Source organism: Bolinopsis microptera, chromosome 2 (genome assembly GCF_026151205.1).
Source record: "Bolinopsis microptera isolate Bmic1 chromosome 2, MBARI_Bmic_1.0, whole genome shotgun sequence".
In the NCBI taxonomy this organism is placed as follows: Eukaryota; Metazoa; Ctenophora; class Tentaculata; order Lobata; family Bolinopsidae; genus Bolinopsis; species Bolinopsis microptera.
In genome coordinates this window covers 22,916,092-22,943,814 of record NC_087073.1, presented here as the reverse complement: position 1 = coordinate 22,943,814, position 27,723 = coordinate 22,916,092, and the positions used below count along the sequence as shown (strand labels likewise).

The following is a 27,723-nucleotide window of genomic DNA, read 5'->3' as shown; positions in this document are numbered from 1 at the left end:
CTCTCAAGTTTTTCCTTGAAATAGGGGCTAGTAAAAAACCCTCTACCAAAAATTTTTTTTCCCCTTTTATTTGGGGCTAGTAAACCCAAAACCCCTTTTACAACGTTCTCCTCTGTAGTAGGGACTAGTAAACAACCCCCTCTACAACGTTCTCCTCTGTTGGGAGGGACCCAAAACAAAACCCCTCAACAAGTTCCCCGTTGTAAAGGGCCCCGTAAACTAACCCTTTTACAAATTTTTCCCCCCTGTGGGGGGACTAGGGAAACAAAACCCCTTTTACAAAAGTTCTCCTTTTGAGTAGGGGACTAGTAAATAAAACCTTTTCTACAACGTTCTCCTCTGTAGAAAGGGGCCAGTAAAATAACCTCTCTACAACGTTTTCCCCCCCGTATAGGGACCAGAAACTAACCCCCTCTAAAACCCTTTTTCCCCTGTTGGGAGGGCCAGTAAACTAAACCCCTCTCCAAAGTTTCCCCCTGTAGTAGGGATAGTAAAACCCCAACCCTTTTAAAAACCTTCTCCCTGAAAAGGGCCCCATTTAAAAAAAACCCTCTAACCCAAAGTTCTCCTCTGTAGTAGGGACCCGTAAAAATAACCTCTCTAAACCTTTGGGGTTCCCTCTTTTTAGGGCCCCGTAACCCAACCTCTCCAAAAACGTATTCCCCCTCTGTAGTAGGGACTAGTTAAAATAACCCCCTCTAAACGTTTTTCCCCCTGTAGTATGGGCCTAAACTAACCCCTCCAAAAAATTTTCTCCTCTGTAATACGGGGCCAGTAAACTAACCTCTCTACCAAAGTTCCCCCTCTTAAATAGGGGGGTTCCCAAACTAACCTCTCTAAACGTTCTCCTCTGTAGTAGGGACCAAGTAAACTAACCTCTCTACAACGTTCTCCTCTGTAGTAGGGGACTAGTAAACTAACCTCTCTACAACGTTATCCTCTGTAGTAGGGACTAGTAAACTACCTCTCTACAACGTTCTCCTCTGTAGTAGGGACCAGTAAACTAACCTCTCTACAACGTTCTCCTCTGTAGTAAGGACCTGTAAACTAACCTCTCTACAACGTTCTCCTCTGTAGTAGGGACTAGTAAACTAACCTCTCTACAACGTTCTCCTCTGTAGTAGGGACCTAGTAAACTAACCTCTCGTACAACGTTCTCCTCTGTAGTAGGGACCAGTAAACTAACCCTCTCTACAACGTTCTCCTCTGTAGTAGGGACCAGTAAACTAACCTCTCTACAACGTCTCCGCTGTAGTAGGGACTAGTAAAACTAACCTCTCTACAACGTTCTCCTCTGTAGTAGGGACTAGTAAACTAACCTCTCTACAACGTTCTCCTCTGTAGTAGGGACCAGTAAACTAACCTCTCTACAACGTTCCCTCTGTAGTAGGGACCAGTAAACTAACCTCTCTACAACGTTCTCCTCTGTAGTAGGGACCAGTAAAACTAACCTCTCTACAACGTTCTCCTCTGTAGTAGGGGACTAGTAAACTAACCTCTCTACAACGTTCTTCCTCTGTAGTAGGGACCAGTAAACTAACCTCTCTACAACGTTTCTCCTCTGTAGTAGGGACCAGTAAACTAACTCTCTCTCAACGTTCTCCTCGTAGTAGGGACCAGTAAACTAACCTCTCTACAACGTTCTCCTCTGTAGTAGGGGACTAGTAAACTAACGCTCTCTACAACGTTCTCCTCTGTAGTATGGAACAAGTAAACTGCCGCTCTTTAAATCATTCCCTGAATCCCCCGTTCCTCTATCCATAAAGTTAAACATGCAGCAAACCTGAAAGTATAGTCTCCGTGAGTGTGACAGAAAGAAAAAGTCTTCAAGTAATATGTTAACACTTAGGTTAACAATAAGGTAATGTTAACAACGTGTTACCCCACGTGATGCCCAAATAAGGTAATGTTAACAGCGTGTTACCCACGTGATGCCCAAATAAGGTAATGTTAACAACGTGTTTACCCCACGTGATGCCCAAATAAGGTAATTATGTTAACAATGTGTTACCCCACGTGATGCCCAAATAAGGTAATGTTAACAATGTGTTACCCCACGTGATGCCCAAATAAGGTCATGTTAACAGCGTGTTACCCCACGTGATGCCCAAATAAGGTAATGTTAACAACGTGTTACCCCACGTGATGCCCAAATAAGGTAATTATGTTAACAATGTGTTACCCCACGTGATGCCCAAATAAGGTAATGTTAACATGTGTTACCCTACGTGATGCCCAAATAAGGTAATGTTAACAACGTGTTACCCCACGTGATGCCCAAATAAGGTAATGTTACAACATGTTACCCCACGTGATGCCCAAATAAGGTAATGTTAACAATGTGTTACCCCACGTGATGCCCAAATAAGGTAATGTTAACAACGTGTTACCCCACGTGATGCCCAAATAAGGTAATGTTAACAATGTGTTACACTACGTGATGCCCAAATAAGGTAATGTTAACAACGTGTTACCCCACGTGATGCCCAAATAAGGTAATGTTAACAACGTGTTACCCCACGTGATGCCCAAATAAGGTAATGTTAACAACGTGTTACCCCACGTGATTCTCTAATAAGGTAATGTTAACAACGTGTTACCCCACGTGATGCCCAAATAAGGTAATGTTAACAATGTCTTACCCCACGTGATGCCCAAATAAGGTATGTTAACAACGTGTTACCCCACGTGATGCCCAAATAGGTAATGTTAACAACGTGTTACCCACGTGATGCCAAATAAGGTAATGTTAACAACGTGTTACCCCACGTGATGCCCAAATAAGGTAATGTTAACAACGTGTTACCCCACGTGATGCCCAAATAAGGTGATGTTAACAATGTGTTACCCCACGTGATGCCCAAAGAAGGTAATGTTAACAACGTGTTACCCCACGTGATGCCCAATAAGGTGATGTTAACAATGTGTTTACCCCACGTGATGCCCAAATAAGGTAATGTTAACAACGTGTTACCCCACGTGATGCCCAAATAAGGTAATGTTAAACAATGTGTTACCCCACGTGATGCCCAAATAAGGTAATGTTAACAACGTGTTACCCCACGTGATGCCCAAATAAGGTGATGTTAACAATGTGTTACCCCACATGATGCCCAAATAAGGTAATGTTAACAACGTGTTACCCCACGTGATGCCCAAATAAGGTAATGTTAACAATGTGTTACCCCACGTGATGCCCAAATAAGGTAATGTTAACAACGTGTTACCCCACGTGATGCCCAAATAAGGTAATGTTAACAACGTGTTACCCCACGTGATGCCCAATAAGGTAATGTTAACAACGTGTTACCCCACGTGATGCCCAAATAAGGTAATGTTAACACGTGTTACCCACGTGATGCCCAAATAAGGTAATGTTAACAACGTGTTACCCCACGTGATGCCCAAATAAGGTAATGTTAACAACGTGTTACCCCACGTGATGCCCAAATAAGGTAATGTTAACAATGTGTTACCCCACGTGATGCCCAAATAAGGAACTAACGTCAGGGTCAGGCCCGCAGGAGTGTTGTTGTCCGTACGACACGAAAGGGCCCAGGTGAGTTAGCATATCTGTCGTTCCTTCAGAATCTGAAGTATTGTGTGTCTTATTGAGTGATATTCTAGTAAATTATAATAATATGATAGTGCTATTTATATAAACAGGTATATATTATATATTACTGAACATTTATTGGCCTCATGGAACAATATCCAATGCAAACTTATACCTAAGATGTAACTCAGTTAAGCTATCAGATCGTGTCCCTAAAGCAAGGTGGAAGCTCCTAGGTCATATCTTGCGTAGTGCTGATGACTCCCCCGCTGCATTAGCGTTAAAGTTTGCTGTCACAACAAACTGTAAAGGGCGCGTCGGTGCGCATCGTAAGAATTTGTTCAAGATTATTGTGAATGATTTGACCTGTAGAGGTTTAAAAACTTACTCTTTGAATGATCTTAATAAGCTTAAGATATTAGCCGAATGATAGAGTTGCTTGGAGGAACAAATTTTAACTCTAGCTGTCTTGATCTGTACTGATCACCATTTTAGGATGACTTGATTTCTTTTAGGGGTTTTGAATATTTTAATGGTGTAAACAGTTTCTTAATAATATATTGTATATCATAATTATATATATATACCAATCAAGCGGTGCATGTGAGCCAAACAGGCCATTAACCAAGTGCAGAGATCACTGACTGAGTGCTCGGATCACGTATCCGATGAGTTTTGAAATGGTCATAACTCAGCCATTATTTAACCAATGAACTTACAACTTTGGGAAAGGTTTTCAATTATCAAGCCAAATGTGTGCAAAAAATTTTGAGTTCTTAGCTTAAAGCGTTCTCATTTTATGAAGACAATAGTGAAAAAGAGGGAGTGTCACGCCACGCCCAATGTAATTGGGCGTGGCTTACGAAACTTTCAGGAAATCTAAGTTTGACCCATATCTATAATCTCTGAAATTTTGGTGCAATTTGGAGACGAATTACGTGAGTTATTAAGAGGTTGCGTGTGGGTAGTCACTTTTGGGCCACCCTGTATATAGAAGCGTGACAAAGTTAACGATGTTTTCGTCAGGAACTAAAAGTTTCTTGGATGTGTGAACAACAATCTTCTGAAGATTGTTGTTCACAAACCCATGAAACTTTCGCCCGCGAGGCGAGTATGATATGTATTATATCCACAAGCGGGCGTTTATCGCGAAGCATTAGTTTCCAACAATCACAAACAAACAAAATGAGGGTGTGACTACAGACTCGAAGACACATTTATGCAGGCAATTTTCGCCCACATCTTTTTTATCTATAGACCCCAATAGACCTAAATAGTGTAACTAATTACTAACTCTACAGACTCACCCCAGGATTGCCTCCATCTGAAATCTAAATTCTTAGTTTGTGCCAGATGGTTCTTAACAGCATAGTGCACCCTCTGAAATACTCGTGTTACCACAGCAACACAGCAACACTGTGTCACATGTTACCACAGCAACACGTGACACAGTCCGTGTAAATGTAGAGTTTTGTAGAAATTGTCAAACACCTGTCGAATGTCGATGTACAATTGAGTTAAAATAGAAAATGTTGAACAATTGTTCACGCGAACATTTGATTAACACATTTCAAGATATGAGTAGATGAACTGTGGGGACTAGCATAGTAGTAAATTAGTATAGTAGTACACTAAGAGTCCTTGTGGGGACTAAACCTGGATGTGCATTCCAGTAAGTCCGAACAGTTTGTTAACATAGCCCATTGTAGGAGACAAACCAAACGGATCAATGGCCCAACCCGACTTTGGCATCGCCTCTGAAATAAGAGTTTAGATTCGGTCTTAACATTAAATAATTAATGCAAAAAAGTATTACTTTCATTTATTAATTCGTAAAATCCCGTGATGAAGGATTACTATTTTAATGTGATCAGTTGCGTGACTATAGTAAGAGAGAAACCTGGTATGTTCTTCTTTAACCAGTCGTGACCGTCCAACATTTGATTGAAAATAGCAAAGTAATGCGTATTAGCTTCGTCATTCTGCACCCATCCTCCTTGTACAAACTCAAACCTACCCTCCTGTGCCAACCTGAGAGGGTGCACCATAGTTAGTAGTTACCCTCCTGTGCCAACCTGAGAGGGTGCAGCATAGTTACCCAACTCAAACCTACCCTCCTGTGCCAACCTGAGAGGGTGCAGCATAGTTACCCAACTCAAACCTACCCTCCTGTGCCAACCTGAGAGGGTGCAGCATAGTATACCTTACTATATAGGGTGCAGCATAGTTACTCTACTTTACAGGGTGCAGATGAGCTTCATAAAGATTTTGTATTGGTTCCTACCGATAAAGCCAAAAATAATATTACTATTGTTTGTAAAAAGTTCTATATTAGTATGATTGAAAAGGAATTATCATCGAATACATTTACTAAAGTTAATCGTTCAGAAGATGATATAATTAATGAGCATAAAGCATTCTTACTTAAACATCGTATTAAATTTGATGAAGATAATAGCAAATTACCTTATTTATATATTACACCAAAACAGCATAAAAAGCCAGTCGGAGTTAGATATATAACGTCTGGTAGTGGAAGTAGTTTACAACAATTATCAGTCTATCTTAGCATTTGTATTAAATCTATGCTTCACTCAGCTAAAAATAAATCTATATATGATAATAAATTTCACGTTAGAAATGATTATTTTGTTATTGATAATAATGAGCCTATCTTAGATTTTCTTAGTTATGATAATACCCAGAAAGGTTTAAAGTCTGTCAGTACTTATGATTTTTCAACTTTATATACATCTATTCCTCATATTCAATTGAAGGATAATCTTCGTATGTTTGTAGAAAGAGTATTTGATTTTAAAGATAAGTCTTATATTATTCCTAATCTTTATACTAAGAAGGCCTATTTCTCTGATAATGTTAGTAAAAATAAAGTTCATTTTTCTAAAGATACACTTTTGGAATGTCTTAATTATTTGATTGATAATTCTTATGTTACTTATCAGGGTCAAATTTATAGACAAGTTATTGGAATACCAATGGGTACCAATGCAGCACCACAAATAGCTAATGTTTATTTACATGTTTACGAATATAAATATATTAAACTTTTGATAGAACAAGGGGATACAGAAAATCTAAAAAGATTAAAAGACACTTTTCGTTATCAAGATGATTTGATAGTTTTTAATGATTTCAATTTATTACAGAATGTATTAGAAGATATTTATCCTAAGGAAATGATAGTAAATAATACTAATATTTCGGCTCGTAAATGTTGCTATCTAGACTTAAACATTAGTATTTATCAAGGAAAGTTTAGAGTGACGTTATATGATAAAAGAAAAGATTATAATTTTAAAGTTATATCTTATCCTTTTTTGGATGGAAACGTTCCAAATAATTTGTCTTATGGAATATTTATTTCTCAATTAGTACGATTAGCCAGAATTAATTCGACACTTAAGGGTTTCAAAAATTGTGTTACCGAACTTTTAGGTAAATTGGTTGCGCAAGGATTTAAGTTAGCTGCTTTGCGCAACAAGTTTGTCAAGTTTTATAAATCAAGATTAAATATTTGGGGTAAATATGGTAGTGATATTTATGATGAATTTATTGAAATGTTTCAATCACCTAATATTATTTTGTAATTTGTATCGACATATATCGTTTTTCAGTTATATAAGTTACCTAATATCTATTAATTATTCTAGTATTTGTGATTAATTTGTATTGATTTATTATTTGTGACTTATAAATTAGTAACCATTATTTTACCGTCTAAAAAAATTTTTTTGTCAAAAATTAATTTTATGAAGGAGTAAGTTGACAAAAGATGCGCATTCGTATATTCATTTATTGCATGTTTAAGTTGTTTTCTGTTGTTTGTTTTTTGTGTTTAATTTACGATTATTTGCATTTGAGATTCTGCGATTAAATTTATTTTGTTGATTGTAATGTTGTGATATTGCATAATTTATTGTAAATGTAATATATGTTTCAGAAAATTATGTAATGTAATGCGATGGAGGTTCTTTAAGCAGGCAATTCCAGTCCAAACCCTGGAAACATGACATAAAGGATTTGTTTTACTTGTTGCATGAAAAGCACTAATACCTTACTATATAGGGTGCAGCATAGTTACCCTACTTTACAGGGTGCAGCATACTATACCTTACTATATAGGGTGCAGCATACTATACCTTACTATATAGGGTGCAGCATAGTTACCCTACTTTACAGGGTGCAGCATACTATACCTTACTATATAGGGTGCAGCATACTATACCTTACTATATAGGGTGCAGCATAGTTACCCTACTTTACAGGGTGCAGCATACTATACCTTACTATACCTTTTTTGTTGGGGACCGGCCCGAAGTACCAGCCAATGTTTACTCAAAAAATATATATGTATATAATAAGTGTTATAAATTCAAAGTCAAAACTCACACAAGATTAGATCTTATTAAAACGATTAAAATGGAGCTTGTCGAACAAAACATAGCTGAGCACATTTAAAGTTGCCTTTAGTTGAAATTATCATATTAATGCGCTATTAGAGTTGTTAGAGTGGAAACAGGCGCATAGCTACGGCTAGCTAGCTATTCCCAAATTTTAAATTTAACGACCTTCTCATGTCCAGTCTAACGTCCATATCCTGCTCCTCCCACCACAACTTGAAGAACGACACCTGAAACAGTTAATATTTAGATCCACGAAATATCTATATTCTTTGAAATTTATGTGCAATAATTACGTAAGTTATTTAAGGTTTGCCTGTGGTTACATAAGTTCTGTCGGAATTCAACATATAGGAATAGTCCATTTAATGGTAAAATGGGCAAAGCTTTTACAGAATGCATAATCTGGCTGCTTGGGATGAATCTTATCTTGGTAATAATAGTAAATCCTGGTATTGTTAACCCTGGACCGCTTCCTCTAAGTGCAAATGTGGGGAATGCGGGTAAACTCAGTATTTACTTTCAACATGTTCAAGGGCTTATACCTTTTGGTCAACTTAATATAATGCTCATCCAATGTTAGACACAACCAAGTGTCTGGAGATCTCAATTTAGAGAAGCTAAGATAGATATTGCAATAATTAATGAGAAGCTAAGATAGATATTGCAATACCTAATGAGAAGCTAAGATAGATATTGCAATACCTAATGAGAAGCTAAGATAGATATTGCAATACTTAATGAGAAGCTAAGATAGATATTGCAATACTTAATGAGAAGCTAAGATAGATATTGCAATACTTAATGAGAAGCTAAGATAGATATTGCAATACTTAATGAGAAGCTAAGATAGATATTGCAATAATTAATGAGAAGCTAAGATAGATATTGCAATACTTAATGAGAAGCTAAGATAGATATTGCAATACTTAATGAGAAGCTAAGATAGATATTGCAATACTTAATGAGAAGCTAAGATAGATATTGCAATACTTAATGAGAAGCTAAGATAGATATTGCAATACTTAATGAGAAGCTAAGATAGATATTGCAATACCTAATGAGAAGCTAAGATAGATATTGCAATACTTAATGAGAAGCTAAGATAGATATTGCAATACCTAATGAGAAGCTAAGATAGATATTGCAATACTTAATGAGAAGCTAAGATAGATATTGCAATACTTAATGAGAAGCTAAGATAGATATTGCAATACTTAATGAGAAGCTAAGATAGATATTGCAATACCTAATGAGAAGCTAAGATAGATATTGCAATACCTAATGAGAAGCTAAGATAGATATTGCAATACCTAATGAGAAGCTAAGATAGATATTGCAATACTTAATGAGAAGCTAAGATAGATATTGCAATACTTAATGAGAAGCTAAGATAGATATTGCAATACTTAATGAGAAGCTAAGATAGATATTGCAATACTTAATGAGAAGCTAAGATAGATATTGCAATACTTAATGAGAAGCTAAGATAGATATTGCAATAATTAATGAGAAGCTAAGAAAGATATTGCAATACTTAATGAGAAGCTAAGATAGATATTGCAATAATTAATGAGAAGCTAAGAAAGATATTGCAATACTTAATGAGAAGCTAAGATAGATATTGCAATACCTAATGAGAAGCTAAGATAGATATTGCAATACTTAATGAGAAGCTAAGATAGATATTGCAATACTTAATGAGAAGCTAAGATAGATATTGCAATACCTAATGAGAAGCTAAGATAGATATTGCAATACTTAATGAGAAGCTAAGAAAGATATTGCAATAATTAATGAGAAGCTAAGATAGATATTGCAATACTTAATGAGAAGCTAAGATAGATATTGCAATACTTAATGAGAAGCTAAGATAGATATTGCAATACTTAATGAGAAGCTAAGATAGATATTGCAATACTTAATGAGAAGCTAAGATAGATATTGCAATACTTAATGAAAAGCTAAGATAGATATTGCAATACTTAATGAGAAGCTAAGATAGATATTGCAATACCTAATGAGAAGCTAAGATAGATATTGCAATACCTAATGAGAAGCTAAGATAGATATTGCAATACTTAATGAGAAGCTAAGATAGATATTGCAATACCTAATGAGAAGCTAAGATAGATATTGCAATACTTAATGAGAAGCTAAGATAGATATTGCAATAATTAATGAGAAGCTAAGAAAGATATTGCAATACTTAATGAGAAGCTAAGAAAGATATTGCAATACTTAATGAGAAGCTAAGATAGATATTGCAATACCTAATGAGAAGCTAAGATAGATATTGCAATACCTAATGAGAAGCTAAGATAGATATTGCAATACTTAATGAGAAGCTAAGATAGATATTGCAATACCTAATGAGAAGCTAAGAAAGATATTGCAATACTTAATGAGAAGCTAAGAAAGATATTGCAATACTTAATGAGAAGCTAAGATAGATATTGCAATACCTAATGAGAAGCTAAGATAGATATTGCAATACTTAATGAGAAGCTAAGATAGATATTGCAATACCTAATGAGAAGCTAAGATAGATATTGCAATACTTAATGAGAAGCTAAGATAGATATTGCAATATTTAATGAGAAGCTAAGAAAGATATTGCAATACTTAATGAGAAGCTAAGAAAGATATTGCAATACTTAATGAGAAGCTAAGATAGATATTGCAATACCTAATGAGAAGCTAAGATAGATATTGCAATACCTAATGAGAAGCTAAGATAGATATTGCAATACTTAATGAGAAGCTAAGAAAGATATTGCAATACTTAATGAGAAGCTAAGATAGATATTGCAATACCTAATGAGAAGCTAAGATAGATATTGCAATACCTAATGAGAAGCTAAGATAGATATTGCAATACTTAATGAGAAGCTAAGAAAGATATTGCAATACTTAATGAGAAGCTAAGATAGATATTGCAATACTTAATGAGAAGCTAAGATAGATATTGCAATACTTAATGAGAAGCTAAGATAGATATTGCAATACCTAATGAGAAGCTAAGATAGATATTGCAATACCTAATGAGAAGCTAAGATAGATATTGCAATACTTAATGAGAAGCTAAGATAGATATTGCAATACTTAATGAGAAGCTAAGATAGATATTGCAATACTTAATGAGAAGCTAAGATAGATATTGCAATACTTAATGAGAAGCTAAGATAGATATTGCAATACCTAATGAGAAGCTAAGATAGATATTGCAATACCTAATGAGAAGCTAAGAAAGATATTGCAATACTTAATGAGAAGCTAAGATAGATATTGCAATACCTAATGAGAAGCTAAGATAGATATTGCAATACCTAATGAGAAGCTAAGATAGATATTGCAATACTTAATGAGAAGCTAAGATAGATATTGCAATACCTAATGAGAAGCTAAGATAGATATTGCAATACTTAATGAGAAGCTAAGAAAGATATTGCAATACTTAATGAGAAGCTAAGATAGATATTGCAATACCTAATGAGAAGCTAAGATAGATATTGCAATACTTAATGAGAAGCTAAGATAGATATTGCAATACCTAATGAGAAGCTAAGATAGATATTGCAATACTTAATGAGAAGCTAAGATAGATATTGCAATAATTAATGAGAAGCTAAGAAAGATATTGCAATACTTAATGAGAAGCTAAGAAAGATATTGCAATACCTAATGAGAAGCTAAGAAAGATATTGCAATACTTAATGAGAAGCTAAGAAAGATATTGCAATACTTAATGAGAAGCTAAGATAGATATTGCAATACCTAATGAGAAGCTAAGATAGATATTGCAATACTTAATGAGAAGCTAAGATAGATATTGCAATACTTAATGAGAAGCTAAGATAGATATTGCAATACCTAATGAGAAGCTAAGATAGATATTGCAATACTTAATGAGAAGCTAAGATAGATATTGCAATACTTAATGAGAAGCTAAGATAGATATTGCAATACTTAATGAGAAGCTAAGATAGATATTGCAATACTTAATGAGAAGCTAAGATAGATATTGCAATACTTAATGAGAAGCTAAGATAGATATTGCAATACCTAATGAGAAGCTAAGATAGATATTGCAATACTTAATGAGAAGCTAAGATAGATATTGCAATACTTAATGAGAAGCTAAGATAGATATTGCAATACCTAATGAGAAGCTAAGATAGATATTGCAATAATTAATGAGAAGCTAAGAAAGATATTGCAATACTTAATGAGAAGCTAAGATAGATATTGCAATAATTAATGAGAAGCTAAGATAGATATTGCAATACTTAATGAGAAGCTAAGATATATATTGCAATACTTAATGAGAAGCTAAGATATATATTGCAATACTTAATGAGAAGCTAAGATAGATATTGCAATACCTAATGAGAAGCTAAGATAGATATTGCAATACTTAATGAGAAGCTAAGATAGATATTGCAATACTTAATGAGAAGCTAAGATAGATATTGCAATACTTAATGAGAAGCTAAGATAGATATTGCAATACCTAATGAGAAGCTAAGATAGATATTGCAATACCTAATGAGAAGCTAAGAAAGATATTGCAATACTTAATGAGAAGCTAAGATAGATATTGCAATACCTAATGAGAAGCTAAGATAGATATTGCAATACCTAATGAGAAGCTAAGATAGATATTGCAATACTTAATGAGAAGCTAAGATAGATATTGCAATACCTAATGAGAAGCTAAGATAGATATTGCAATACTTAATGAGAAGCTAAGAAAGATATTGCAATACTTAATGAGAAGCTAAGATAGATATTGCAATACCTAATGAGAAGCTAAGATAGATATTGCAATAATTAATGAGAAGCTAAGATAGATATTGCAATACTTAATGAGAAGCTAAGATAGATATTGCAATACCTAATGAGAAGCTAAGATAGATATTGCAATACTTAATGAGAAGCTAAGATAGATATTGCAATAATTAATGAGAAGCTAAGAAAGATATTGCAATACTTAATGAGAAGCTAAGAAAGATATTGCAATACCTAATGAGAAGCTAAGAAAGATATTGCAATACTTAATGAGAAGCTAAGAAAGATATTGCAATACTTAATGAGAAGCTAAGATAGATATTGCAATACCTAATGAGAAGCTAAGATAGATATTGCAATACTTAATGAGAAGCTAAGATAGATATTGCAATACTTAATGAGAAGCTAAGATAGATATTGCAATACTTAATGAGAAGCTAAGATAGATATTGCAATACTTAATGAGAAGCTAAGATAGATATTGCAATACTTAATGAGAAGCTAAGATAGATATTGCAATACCTAATGAGAAGCTAAGATAGATATTGCAATACTTAATGAGAAGCTAAGATAGATATTGCAATACTTAATGAGAAGCTAAGATAGATATTGCAATACTTAATGAGAAGCTAAGATAGATATTGCAATACTTAATGAGAAGCTAAGATAGATATTGCAATACTTAATGAGAAGCTAAGATAGATATTGCAATACCTAATGAGAAGCTAAGATAGATATTGCAATACTTAATGAGAAGCTAAGATAGATATTGCAATACTTAATGAGAAGCTAAGATAGATATTGCAATACCTAATGAGAAGCTAAGATAGATATTGCAATAATTAATGAGAAGCTAAGAAAGATATTGCAATACTTAATGAGAAGCTAAGATAGATATTGCAATAATTAATGAGAAGCTAAGATAGATATTGCAATACTTAATGAGAAGCTAAGATATATATTGCAATACTTAATGAGAAGCTAAGATATATATTGCAATACTTAATGAGAAGCTAAGATAGATATTGCAATACCTAATGAGAAGCTAAGATAGATATTGCAATACTTAATGAGAAGCTAAGATAGATATTGCAATACTTAATGAGAAGCTAAGATAGATATTGCAATACTTAATGAGAAGCTAAGATAGATATTGCAATACCTAATGAGAAGCTAAGATAGATATTGCAATACTTAATGAGAAGCTAAGATAGATATTGCAATACTTAATGAGAAGCTAAGATAGATATTGCAATACTTAATGAGAAGCTAAGATAGATATTGCAATACTTAATGAGAAGCTAAGATAGATATTGCAATACCTAATGAGAAGCTAAGATAGATATTGCAATACTTAATGAGAAGCTAAGATAGATATTGCAATACTTAATGAGAAGCTAAGATAGATATTGCAATACTTAATGAGAAGCTAAGATAGATATTGCAATACTTAATGAGAAGCTAAGATAGATATTGCAATACCTAATGAGAAGCTAAGATAGATATTGCAATACCTAATGAGAAGCTAAGATAGATATTGCAATACTTAATGAGAAGCTAAGATAGATATTGCAATACCTAATGAGAAGCTAAGATAGATATTGCAATACTTAATGAGAAGCTAAGATAGATATTGCAATACCTAATGAGAAGCTAAGATAGATATTGCAATACTTAATGAGAAGCTAAGATAGATATTGCAATACCTAATGAGAAGCTAAGATAGATATTGCAATACTTAATGAGAAGCTAAGATAGATATTGCAATACCTAATGAGAAGCTAAGATAGATATTGCAATACTTAATGAGAAGCTAAGATAGATATTGCAATACCTAATGAGAAGCTAAGATAGATATTGCAATACCTAATGAGAAGCTAAGATAGATATTGCAATACTTAATGAGAAGCTAAGAAAGATATTGCAATACTTAATGAGAAGCTAAGATAGATATTGCAATACTTAATGAGAAGCTAAGATAGATATTGCAATACTTAATGAGAAGCTAAGATAGATATTGCAATACCTAATGAGAAGCTAAGATAGATATTGCAATACCTAATGAGAAGCTAAGATAGATATTGCAATACTTAATGAGAAGCTAAGATAGATATTGCAATACTTAATGAGAAGCTAAGATAGATATTGCAATACCTAATGAGAAGCTAAGATAGATATTGCAATACCTAATGAGAAGCTAAGATAGATATTGCAATACCTAATGAGAAGCTAAGATAGATATTGCAATACTTAATGAGAAGCTAAGATAGATATTGCAATACTTAATGAGAAGCTAAGATAGATATTGCAATACTTAATGAGAAGCTAAGATAGATATTGCAATACATAATGAGACTTTGGTAATAAGCTCTGTGGCTGATAGTGAATTTCTGCCCCCTGAGAATTATAAAATTTTCCGAGAGCTGATAGATTTAACTAGTAGTATTAACTTACCTCTGCATAAATGAACTTAAAGTCAGAATGCTCCATAGCAAATATGTGCAACCAAGATAATATATATCGCACTTTATTCTCGTAGTATTTAGTATAAGTTTCCAGCCAGCCTGGAGGAGAACACAGTGAGACACTGTTAATAATAGTAACTGTTAAATACTATATTTTGTTAATTTTTATTGAGATTAAACATCAATTTGACGTAAGATTACAAAAAGTAAGACTGGATCTGAGATCTAGGTGTTACCAGATAATAGTAAACCTGGGTCGCAGTGCGAATGCGGAATGAGAAATACTCTCAAATTTTGTGAGTTTGGTAAAGGCTGCAAGTCTGGAAATGAGGTCTGGTTGTGCCCTGAAATCATATCAGCAGGTTAACAATACTATAGATTAAACAGGATTTAAAAGAAGAAAGAAAGATTACAGTGAAAGTTCTGGTGAATAATCCATACCAATACTACATGGGGGGGGGGGGGGGGGGGGGGGGGGGTCTGACCTCCCCACTTACTACTACTTTACCTCCGTGGTCAAGGTGAAAATCTAACTCTTCTACCAAGGAGGAAATCTGAGGATTTAAATTTTAAATTTATGTAGAAAGATAATAACACAATTGAATACGGCTAGATCCGATTATTCAAACTATCAAATAAATGAGAATATTACTGGTTTTAAACAATCTTTGTAGCCATTGTTTTAATTTAAGTTCATTGTTGTTTTATTCCCTACCCACTCCCCCCCCCCCCCCCCCCCCCCCCCCCCCCTTATAATATACGTTACCACAAGTTGGGGACTCAAATTTTAATACATTAATGATTATTTATTAATTTCTTATTATTGATACAACAATATATACGATAAAAACCTGACCTGAATGTCTGCTTTATTATTATTATCAAGTTTTATCTCCATACACGAGTCCATAACACTGACTTGTGAAGCTTCTGTTTTCTATTTAAATAATGAAAACGAATTAGTGAACTTTCAGTGGTTGATAACTGGAAAAATGTATATTTCAATGTTCACAGTATGGCCTGGTTCACAGTATGGCCTGGTTCACAGTATGGCCTGGTTCACAGTATGGCCTGGTTCACAGTATGGCCTGGTTCACAGTATGGCCTGGTTCACAGTATGGCCTGGTTCACAGTATGGCCTGGTTCACAGTATGGCCTGGTTCACAGTATGGCCTGGTTCACAGTATGGCCTGGTTCACAGTATGGCCTGGTTCACAGTATGGCCTGGTAGCGGTAAGATTTAGGATCTTGAATTTATAAACTGAAAAGTTATTTCTTAGCTGTTTAAGAGGGCAAGGCCAGGGTCTTCATGGAAATTCTCTCGAAATCGACCTTTTAATTTTTCTAATAGAAGAGAGTTATATCTATCAGCTGCTTTTGATCCCATCGGTCAAAGGTCAGTAATTGTATTGTGCAAGCGATTTTCAATCTTGCTCACAGAATAAAACAAAACTTTATTTTATACCCACATTCAATTCATATTTAGTTCAAATATTTAAAGTCAACATAACCATTTCACAGAAGTGGTTTTATTATAATAAAGCCATTTTTAATAAGTGTACAACTACAAGTGATAAATTAATAAATTAATTTACACTAAACAAGAATTCTTGATGAACGCTGTAGTTCGGAAATGTAAACCAGTGCGCCGAACTAGTGTTGCAAAGTAAAAATTGTGTCTGAATGTCATTTGTAAATTTTTCCATTCACACGCTTTTCCTGCGTGAGACCTAATTTTTCCGTTCGACCTAGTTTCATATTGGTGACAGTAAATAAAAACTTCTTTTTTTTTCAAAACTTTTTTTCAAAACTTTTTTTGATTTTCCTGATAGTTTCAGGGTGATTGCTCAAAAACTGTAAAGGAAGATTTTTTAGACTCGATTTTCAGAGGGTGCGATTGTTTTTGTTTCTTTGAAACAACACTGGGGGCGACATGACATGACACCCCCACCCACTTTGACCTTTGACCGGCGATAAATTCAGCTAGGAAGATTTAATAACTCTATTTAAAAAACTAAAAAGTCGATTTCGGGAAAATTTGCACGAAGACCCCACTGCCCCCTAATAGGCTCAAAGAACTTATGGATTAACTTGAAATTTTAATAAAACATACAAATGGTTGTAATCTGGGTAATGCGTTATCTGTCTGTAGCGTGTCTAGGTGCTCAATATCCTGAAATTGAATAAGATATAGAGATAGGTTTATCACATAAACAGATTAAACGATTCAAAAGTCAAATTACATGGGAATGTCCCACATGAATAAATCTCTCAGGTTTGGAGATGCATCATCCCAGGGCCTTCCGAGTGATAGGGTTACAGTGACTGCTAGTAGAAAAAATATGAAGGTTTTCGAAAGCAGGGCATTGGCTCGACCTCCGAGGCGGGGTATCCGTGAGGACCCTGGTCGTAATCAGCTCTGCACTGTTTCAGTGTATCCTGATGCCTGAAATCTCGGACACTGCCTACGTACGGGGTAGAAAATCTGTGATTTTTTCATCACTTCCTGACATGAGCCGGACTCAGCTGGATCCTTCCTATCCCTTTTTTTACTTCCCGTTCAGTCTACCTCTTCATTATCAGTTAGAGCTGCCTTGCATTCGAACTTTGCCTCCACAGTTCACCACAACACCTCTTTTGGAGGCCTTCTGCCGGGCAGCACTAGCTCTCAGACACTGGCTAACTTACCGCACACGGTTTAGTTTCTGTGTCTTTTCCGTGGCCGTGTGTGCCGTTTTGTGCCGCCCTCTCTGCTGTTCTCGCGTTTGCGCTCAGCCACTCCTCAGTGGGCTGTTCATTTGACAGAGATACTGTCCCTGGCTGGCACTCCCATCATTTTCTCACTCACCATCACTGCCCAATCAAAATTATGCAATCAAAATCACTATACACCCACAATCATATGATCAAAACACAAAGCTTTGAAATATATATTTTTCTGTTTGAGATTTGAATTTAAACGTTACTAACACGTCAAAATGACGACATTTTTCGCTTTTAATTTTATTTGTGTTTATCTTCTGGAACTGCAGATGATAAATAAAATATACAAGTATCATTTTCGATTTTTTTAAACTTTGTCTATTAGTGAAAGAAGTAAGAATTATAGATAATTTTGATAGCTGAGTTTGAGTAAACTTTAGCCTTTAGACGAAACTTTTGTAATTCAAACCAAAAAAATTGAGATATTTTATGTTGAAAGAAAACATTAGAATACTAAATATGTATTTGAAATGTTCAATAAAGAAATAACAATTTATGATCACAAACCTGTGAGGTGTATTGAAACATGAGGAAAACAGTGAAGCAGACTACCATCAGAAAAAGCCATTTTCCGTATGTTCGTCGTATCATCACAGCTAGAGCGAATGAAAAGTTACTTTGAAAGTTTTTTTAATACCCATTACCATAGTACCTACATTAAAGATGAATATGCATAATGCATATCGATGAACCTTTGGGTCAATTTACTGGTACAAGGACGGTACTCCACCAGCGATTTACTAGAACAATGACAGTACTTCACCAGCAAGTAAAGTACTGTCATTCACAGTAAACCCCTGATCTTACATAGCAGTGCCGTTAAACTGGAAATTACATGGGTGCTCTCAAGACTTGGTTTGAGGTAAATCGTTGTTTTGATTGTTTACATTAGGATACAAGGATACAAGGATACAAGGATACAAAAGTGATAATTACTTTATTGAGTACACAATAGTTGTAATTCTGAAATAATTTAAGTTACACAATTCTAATTATTTACAAGTGTGTAGGGATAATTTAGAAATGTTATATATAATGCTAGTTTTAGAAAAATAGATAAATTGAGTTTGTATAGTTCAATCTTATTTTAAGGTCCTATAGCATTATGCACTTGCCAGTATTTGAGTGGAAATCTGGGCTCTTATAGTAGGCTGTATAATTTTCGTTCACAGAGAGAATTGAATGGATTGCTCTTGCTGTGGCAGTGAGTGTGGTAGGATCTAGAGTTTTGTTGGAGAGCAAACCGACTAGGTCAGTAATGTTTAGGGGATGGAAATTGAATTTTTCCCTAACTGAGGAGTAGAGCAAACAGTCAATCAATACGTGACTTTCGTCCTCAATAGGCTTGAGCCCTTTGCGGAAAAAGCAGTAGGTGCACCAACGTTCTTCTCTTGGTACAAGGGGGGTTTCGTATCTGCCCCTTTCGATGTAGAGGTTGTGGCAGCTGATACGAAACCTTGTCAGACTTTTTCGAACATCCGGTATTTTGATAATTCGTAGGTATGCCTCTGGTTCGAAATCATGTTTAATTAAGTTATAGAATTCTAGTTTTGGCGAGGAGGCCTTGGCAGCTTTCCAGGTATTCACGAATTCTTCCCTCATGTTATGACTGATTTGGGTGGAGAGCTTAGATTTTGAGGAAGATGAGGGGGTGAAGTTGTATTTGGTGAGAAGCTTTGAGATGTTGGTATACCAAGGAAGTCCCAACATGATTTGTTCGTGAAATGCAGCACAGAGTAGTTCGTTTTCAGTGTTTTCAAGGCGACTATAGTAATCTATTGCAAGTTTGCAGGCTTCAAAGAATAGAGGGTGGCGCCCGCTTTCGCCCCAGCAACCTATATTTGATGCTTTTGAATGTACAGACAAAGACCACTTGATAAACTTTAGGTGGAATTTTTCATAGTGGTCTTGTGCAATGTACTTCAAGGTATGCTGGGGGTTGGCTTTGTCATCTATTTTTGAAAGGTATCTCATGGTTTTTGAGTGGGGGCATAAGACTTGACAGCCATAAAGCAGGATTGGTTTTATTAAGGAGTCAAATAGAATATTAAGGGCACGGTGTGAGAGGGCATCCTTAACTATTTTGCCTTTGAGGCCATAGAGAGCACGGAGAGCCTTGGCCCTCAGCTCAGTATTTGCTGCTGTAAACGATCCATTTCTGTGGAATATTATGCCAAGATAGCAGTATTTATCGGTGTGCTGGATGGGCTGACCTCCCAATGTGAATGTTTCATAGGACTGCTTTCGTTTGGGAGGGCTGAATATTACAATCTTAGTTTTCTTAATATTTACTTCAAGGCCCATGGAGTTACAGAAATCAAATAGAATGTTGATATTGACTTGCAAGGCCTCGGGACTTAGAGCAAGAAGGACAAGATCGTCAGCCCACAGCAGATGTGATATCAGAACGTCAGCAAGAACTGGATAGTCACCAACAGATTTCAGGAGAGATGAAAAGTCATTAATGTAGATTTTAAAGAGGTCTGGCGATAGGGGGTGTCCTTGCTCCGTTCCTTTGCCAATATCAATTTTAGGCGACAAGAGTTTGGAAATTTTTATATGGGCAATAGAGTTTTTGTACATATCACTTAGGCAGTTGAAGAAGTTACCGGTTATTCCAAGGCATGTAATTTTGTGCAGAAGGAGGTCCCTACATACAGTGTCAAAGGCCTTTCTTAGATCAACAAAGCATGCATAAAGACGAGCCTTTTTAGCTTTTGTGTATTTGTCAATTACTGTCTTGAGGGTGAAAACGTGATCGTTAGTTTGGGCACCTTTCGAAAATCCAAGCTGTTCTTTTGGGTCAGGACAGTAGAGCTTTTTGAAGTGTAACAGACGTTCAAGTAAGATGCTAGAGAACAGCTTACCCATACAACTGCCAACTGCTATTGCTCTGTAATTGTCTGGGCTGAAGGGGTTGCCTGATTTATAGATAGGAGTGATAATACTGGTATGCCATGGATAGTAGCCTGAGACCAGAGAGTGGTTGAATGTTTTGAGGATGACTTGGAAACAAAGCGGAGTTAGGCTCTGAAGCATCTCGTTTGAGATCAAGTCATTTGAGCAACTTTTACCCTTTTTGAGCTTTTTGATTGCGGAAGTAAGTTCAGAATCAGATATGGGCTTGTTTAGGATGTCCAGATCTGGTGGTTCAGGGTAATGTCTGTGATTGTGGTGAGTGAGATCTGGTTCCTGGTCTGGTTTATTATAGAGGGAAGCAAAGAAATCATGAAAGCTAGCCAGATCGAATTTGTCTAGTAGGGGACTAGTGTCATGTTCTTGTTTTAGCCTTTTAAATTTTTTCCAGTCAAGAATATGACCCTCTTCAATAGCTTCATTTAGCTTCCTAAGAAAGGATAATTTCTTACTGTTAACAAGATTGCTGTGCTTATTGCGTTGCTTATAATATTCTCGTCTGAGAATGTTGTTGCAGTGTTTACTACCTAGCCGGTTTGCTAGCCTATTTAGGTTGCGTCTCGAGGAGTTGACTTGTGGATCAAACCATTTCTTTTGGGCAGAATTTTTAGGAGGTTTTTTCACTTTTAATGCTATATCAGCAGCACTGTGGAGACAGTTAGTAATTGCATCGTTCAGTTCATTATTGCCCTCCAAGGTGCCGCTAAATTCGTTTGCTACAATGTATTCCAGATTATGGACAATTTCGGGTGAGTTGAGGGCTGCTTTAAATAGTAAGTGGGAGTTGTTGTTGTCCCACTTATAGCCACACGGTAAATTAGAAAAGTCTGGGAGCTGGAAGTTGGCAACAAATGGTTCGAATGTGGTGAGTTTCAAGACTAAGGGACAGTGGTCAGAGTATGATGTAAACTCTTTAACTTGAAGAGAGTTTACATGATCTCTTGCCCACGAGGTGATTACAAAATAATCGACCACACTGCTTCCATTATATTTGTGACAGGTCATTTTTCCAGTGGTGTCCCCGAGGGTACGCCCATTAAGAATTTTCAGTTGGTTATTAATAACCATGTCAAGAAAATGTTGGCAGTGGGGTTCAGATATAGTCAGGTCAGAGTTGTTTCTGGGTTCTTCAATGTCATGTTCAAGTCCAATATCATTATAGATGTCATGCATGGCAGGTGCATTACAAGAGAGGATATAGTCTGGGAGTTTTCCAGTTCTTGCATTTGCATCGCCACACATGATAACTTCTCCTTTTTGACGTAGTCTAATACAGAGGGTGTCAAGAGCAGAGAAGGTCTTAGCAGTATAGTCTGGATATTTCTTGACATAGGACGAATATGCAGGGCTAATATAATAACATACTAAAAATAGATCAAAATCAAGCTTAAAAAAGTTTTTGTCAAGTTTAACAACAATAATATCTTCAGATTCACTACAAGGAACACAGGAAACACCTTTTCTTAAATCATTTTCAGCAAGAATGCAGACCCCTCCTGAGCGAGAATTTTTGCGGTTGCTATTAAAGGAAAGGTATCCTTCGATTTTAACCTGCTTCTTAGTTTCTTGGAGACATAGAATGTTTGCTTGTTTGAGGATTGTCAGAAATTCGTTATTTTCAAATTTGTTAGATCCGTCTCCTGTACTGTCCTGAATGTTCCAGGACATTACAGCGACTTGATCTCGTGAGGCTTGTTTGTTTTTGAATTTTAGAGTTATTCTAGCGCTCTGCAGTAGAGGGCTGCATTCTATGGGATCTCATACCAAAGGCACGATAAAGGCCAAGTTTTATGTTAACACAAAGTTTTTTTAGACCATACTCTGAGACATGAAGTTGGTCTTCCTTCAGTGGGTTAGGAGAGTCTTGGGATGACCCGGCAGCAGAGATGGCACGGGAAAAGTTTCCAGTGTTGTTTACAGTGAAGAGGCGCCGGTGTAAGTCACTTAGTTCTCTTTGCGTGGAGACAAATTGGGTGATTTCCGAGACAAATTGTTTTGTTAAATCACTTAATGGGCCAGGAGTTGGAGTGGGCAGGGAGACGACAATCTTAGCACTGGAGCTAGAGAGGAGTGTGTCAATGGCTTTTTTTGCATCCTCGACTGCTTTATTTACAGGACGGTCTTTATATCTGTAATCATTTACTCCAAGCTGAAGAATGTAACAGTCAACCTCTGGTTGTTTAATCACATCTCTCATGTGTTTTCCGTTTAGGTCAGAATAGGAACCTACTTTCATTTTTTCAACCTTAAACCCAGAGGAGAAAGACTCTGCTATAAATCCGTTCATCTGGGAGTCATGAAGGAGGAGAACTTTTCTTGGTTTTCTGGTTTTTCTATGAGAGTCAGGGAATGTGCCATTTGACCTTCCACGGTTCTGGTTTTGAGCAGAGTGGGGCAAGGGCCTTTTGTTTGAGGGATTTGTATGGTCTTTGAGCTGGAGAGACTGCAGGCAGGCCTTAGAGTCCTCAACCTCGCTCTTAATAGCAGTGATATTAACTTCAAAGGCTTTGAGGGAGGTAGCAGTGTCTTGTTGTTTTGAGTTGATGCTGCTCATGATTTCTTCAAGCTTCTCGAGTCTCTTGTCCACAGTGTTCAGTTCGTTGGACAAATTAGGGGAGCTGGTGCTACCTTTTTGACTGGATTTATCGTCAGAACACAATACAAGAGTTTGCAGGGTGGTGTGTTGCAGACTAATTTTAGCTTGAAGATCAATAACAGAGTTTTCCATGGTTTGGAGGGAATGGGTGACGCAATCAGGCTCAGCTGAGGTGGAAGGAGGCTCAAGAAGAAGCACGCTAAGGCGTTTGTGGCATGCTTTCACAGCTTTCTTGAGTCGTTTCTTACAGTCAATGAGGGACCCTGAGTTTGAGCTGCCATGACGAGAAAGTTCGTTTTTCACCGTTTTTTCTTTCAATGAGTCAATGGCTTCTAACATGGCTTCCAAACTGAGAGGGAATGTCTCACTATTAGACACTGAAGTTTTACTGCTGGTCACGGAGGGAGAGCTTGATGCCAGAGGAGATCCAACTGGGGAGCTGTCCATGCTGTTGATTTGCGAGAGGCCAGATAGTGACAGAGAAGATCTACGTCTGTTGTGCAGCGACGGGGAGCTTACTGGTTCAGCTGTAGACTTGGGGGCAAGTACAGTTCGTGAGTACAGGTTCGCAAGTACAGGAGTGATAGGCATCTCAGTAAGAGGTGTAGATAAGGCGTTTCTTTCACGCAGGAAGCTGGAGCTGCAGGTCCTATAGGTCACTGATGTGCGTGCAGCAGTGATTGCATTGTCTTTGGGTATTTGGTGAGTGTACTTTTTCTGGAAATCAGTACCATGCATAACAAGAACTGAACCTTGGTCAAGTTTAATTGTGATGGCATTTCCAGAGTTCTTAGCCTCTCTGATGAGCATACAGCGTTGTTGTCCGAGTGACAGAGTAACAACAGGTTTTGAGAGGTCGACCTCTGGCTCATTATCGCTATGTTCTCCGCAAGAATCCCGACCTGTTCTGTACTGGTTGATCAGAAAGCAGTCAGAGGAACAATCGATGTTGTTGGGTTCAAAGAGATTTTCCACCATGTGCTGATATGCTGCAACAAGACGAGGACATTCTGACACGGAGTTGGCTTTCATCACGATTCCTGAGAATGCATAGTCAACAGGGCCGTACCATGATGACAGTCGTGGGAGATGCACTTGAGCCTGCTTGTGGATTGTGGTGTACTGTTTGAGGGCACCAGTGTTTTCGATTTCACAAGAGAACTGATCACACAATTGACTTGCGAAAACATCCTGGAAGAGACTGATACTACAGCCAGAGTCAGGGTTGCTAAGCAAGTAGCGTCCAGGGGTTGTGATGGTAATAGGTCTCGTGAAGTCAATGACATTTCCAGCAGAAGGAGAGGAATTGTTTCTCGATCTGGTAGATCGAGGGTTGTCTTCAGTAATAGTTGTGTCTTGCATGAAGAGAAAATGGTAGGGAGCACATGATGAGATTGGGGCCAGGACACCATCGAACCAACCAACAGCCTGAAAGTAAGATGATGAGAGTAACACAGTTTTGACGTGAATGAGTGGTATCATGGGGAAAGATAGATTGATCAAGAAGAATAAACAGAGAGAATTTTCGAAAGCAAAAAACCTAAATATATGAGTGTATAGTGAGTATGTTGTAGTGATGTTTTGGGTGACTGGGAGGGAGGGGAAGAGGCAGGGGAGCGGGGTGGACTGCAGTGTCCCAAAGGGGAAGAATAGAGGTTATTTAATATGTCTATAGCAGGTTGGGCATGGGATAAGAGTACAATGTATAAAGGAAGGGGAGTGGAGGGTTAAGGGAAGGGTTGGGCTAGATAGGGTGTCTATAGCAAATTATTGATATAGAATATAGATACAACACTACTATATAAAATACCTCCATTCAAGGATGTCCATGCAGTCCAGAGTACCCGCAACAGGTAGAGGGAGGGAGGGGCTGGGTTAGGGTGGGGCAGGGTAGTGAGAAGAGTGTAAGAGTGTTTGTGTCATGGTGATGGAGATACTGTGCAGATGTGACATGGATCTAAAGAGAACTCATCTTATTTTCAAGGCTGATAGCCAGTCTTCTGATGCCACTGGCCCCCAGAGCTCACATGCACCCCATTACCAAGTCGTTTACAGCTGCATATCTTGTTGCGGGTACTCTAGACTTCCATGGTACATCCTCAAATTATTTGTTATATAGTAGTGTTGAAAGTATTAAAACATACATTATGTATGTTAAACCCTAGTTGGGGGAAGGAAACATCCGCGGTAAATCAGGGTTCAGGGTAAATTTGTGTTTTGTTTTTTACATTATACATGTTAAGCTCTATTTGGGGGAAAAGAGATGACTGCAGTGAATCGGGGTTTGCGGAAAATCGGATGCGGTAAATTCCTAATTTGTTTTTCAGTATATTAATAGTAATATATATAAATAGTAATATTGCTAGCAAGAACCAGTTTTTAGTTACTCAACAGAAATTCATGGATGTTTTCAATGACAGTGGTTTAACTTGGTATTTCACCAACGAGACAACTAGAAGACGGCTTGTGAAGGATACTCTCCAGGAGAGTCTTCTTGATCAGGTCCTGTATACAAATGATGCTCTTGTCAACGGTTGTAAGATCGTTTCTCCGCTTGGTAAGAGTGATCATGTTGGGATACTTGTCGAACTAGTTGTTTCGCCGGATACTAGCAAATGTTTAAAAGAGAAGATTATCAAACCTATATTGGGTAAGATTTCCTCTGAAGAGTTATTAAATTTTAGTTTGAAAAATATCGACTGGGATTATAGTTCTACCAATGATGTTCAAGATATGTGGGCTGAATTACATGGTAAACTGGAGACTGTTGCTGCAGCTGTTCCGACTGCTTCGGTTTATCTCGACAACAGACCTGTCAAGTTGCCATGGAGTACATCTGCACTTAAACGAATGAGAAAGAATAAAGATAAAGCATGGGCTGAGTTTGATATTAATCCATCTGATGTTAATTTTAGTTATGCAAGTAGCAAACAACATACTTATGAAGTAGCAGAGATTAAAGCTAAAGTTAGCTATGAAAAGAAAATTACATCTAATCTGAAGCAGAATTGTAAGTCTTTTTACTCTTATTTACGAAATAAACGTCAAATTAAATCTAGTGTGGTTTCTTTAGATAGAGGAGATGGTACACGCACAGATAGTTCGACTGAGTCAGCTGAGGTACTCGCAAGTGCCTTTAGCTCTGTTTTTGTGCGTGAACCACCTGGCCCTCTCCCTAAAACTGAGAATTTAAGACCTGACAATGAGAGTATTGATGATATTGATGATATGGAAGTCAGTAGTTCTGATATAAAAAAGCAACTTTTAAAGCTTAACATTTTTAAGAGTTCTGGTCCGGATGGTGTTCATCCGAAGTTGTTGAAATCGCTAGCTTATGACAACAATTTTGTTGAAGCATTGACTAAATTATTTCAAAAGTGTTCAGATACAGGATCTTTACCTGCAGTGTGGAAATCTGCATCTGTTGTAGCATTGTTTAAAAAGGGTATTAAATCAGACCCCTTAAATTATAGACCAGTTTCATTAACTTGTATTTTGTGCAAAGTGTATGAAAAGTTGGTGAGAGCACATGTATTACATTTTCTAGAACATCGAATTTCGAAGCATCAGCATGGATTTGTTAAGGGTAAATCGTGTTTATCTAATCTTTTAGAGACATTTGATGACATTCTTGACATTTTAGATGAAGGTGCCCCGGTTGATCTTCTATACTTTGATTTTAGTAAGGCATTCGACACAGTCCCCCACTTTAGACTTCTGTCTAAATTGGAAGGCTTTGGTGTCAAAGGAAAGGTTTTAGATGTTATTAAAGATTTTCTGACAGACAGGACTATGAGGGTTTCTGTAGAAGGACAATGGTCCGAGGTTAAACATGTTTTATCTGGTGTTCCTCAGGGGTCAGTTCTAGGCCCTCTCCTATTCATTCTGTATATTAATGATTTGCCTGACCTTGTAAAAAATAACATAAAGTTATTTGCTGATGATCTTAAATTAATTGGTAATGCAGCTAACCACGGTAGTGTTGCTGAAGATATCGAAGAATTAGAAGTTTGGGAAAGTATTTGGCTTTTACAATTTAATCCTGCCAAGTGCAAAGTAGTGCACATTAATTTTAACAACAATCCTAATTTAAATTATAAGGTAAATGGTATAGAACTTGAAGTATCTGCACAGGAAAAAGATTTGGGGGTTATTACCCATAGCTCCCTGCTTTGGAACGAACAGATCAAAGCATGTATCGCTAAGGCAAATCGT

General features: G+C 36.6%; 2 protein-coding genes across 2 annotated transcripts in view; both read right to left on the bottom strand.

Annotated features, from left to right (window-relative positions):
• LOC134810974 (uncharacterized) overlaps positions 1-18,020 on the bottom strand; it is a 44,020-nt gene extending 26,000 nt beyond the window's left edge. The window contains exons 1-11 of the mRNA XM_063817670.1: positions 17,922-18,020; positions 17,347-17,406; positions 16,090-16,170; positions 15,742-15,787; positions 15,485-15,577; positions 15,223-15,332; positions 8,146-8,207; positions 5,457-5,587; positions 5,213-5,313; positions 4,864-4,936; positions 3,506-3,591 (exon numbers count right to left, since the gene is read on the bottom strand). Coding sequence (XP_063673740.1) covers positions 3,506-3,591; positions 4,864-4,936; positions 5,213-5,313; positions 5,457-5,587; positions 8,146-8,207; positions 15,223-15,332; positions 15,485-15,577; positions 15,742-15,787; positions 16,090-16,143 — 756 coding nt within the window. The 5' untranslated portion in view covers positions 16,144-16,170; positions 17,347-17,406; positions 17,922-18,020. The remainder of the gene's footprint in view (positions 1-3,505; positions 3,592-4,863; positions 4,937-5,212; positions 5,314-5,456; positions 5,588-8,145; positions 8,208-15,222; positions 15,333-15,484; positions 15,578-15,741; positions 15,788-16,089; positions 16,171-17,346; positions 17,407-17,921) is intronic.
• Positions 18,021-22,606: 4,586 nt separating this feature from the next.
• The window catches only part of LOC134811101 (uncharacterized), a 100,097-nt gene continuing 94,980 nt past the window's right edge, over positions 22,607-27,723 (bottom strand). The window contains exon 2 of the mRNA XM_063817824.1: positions 22,607-24,936. Within this exon, the coding sequence (XP_063673894.1) occupies positions 22,633-24,870 (2,238 nt within the window). The 5' untranslated portion in view covers positions 24,871-24,936 and the 3' untranslated portion in view covers positions 22,607-22,632. The remainder of the gene's footprint in view (positions 24,937-27,723) is intronic.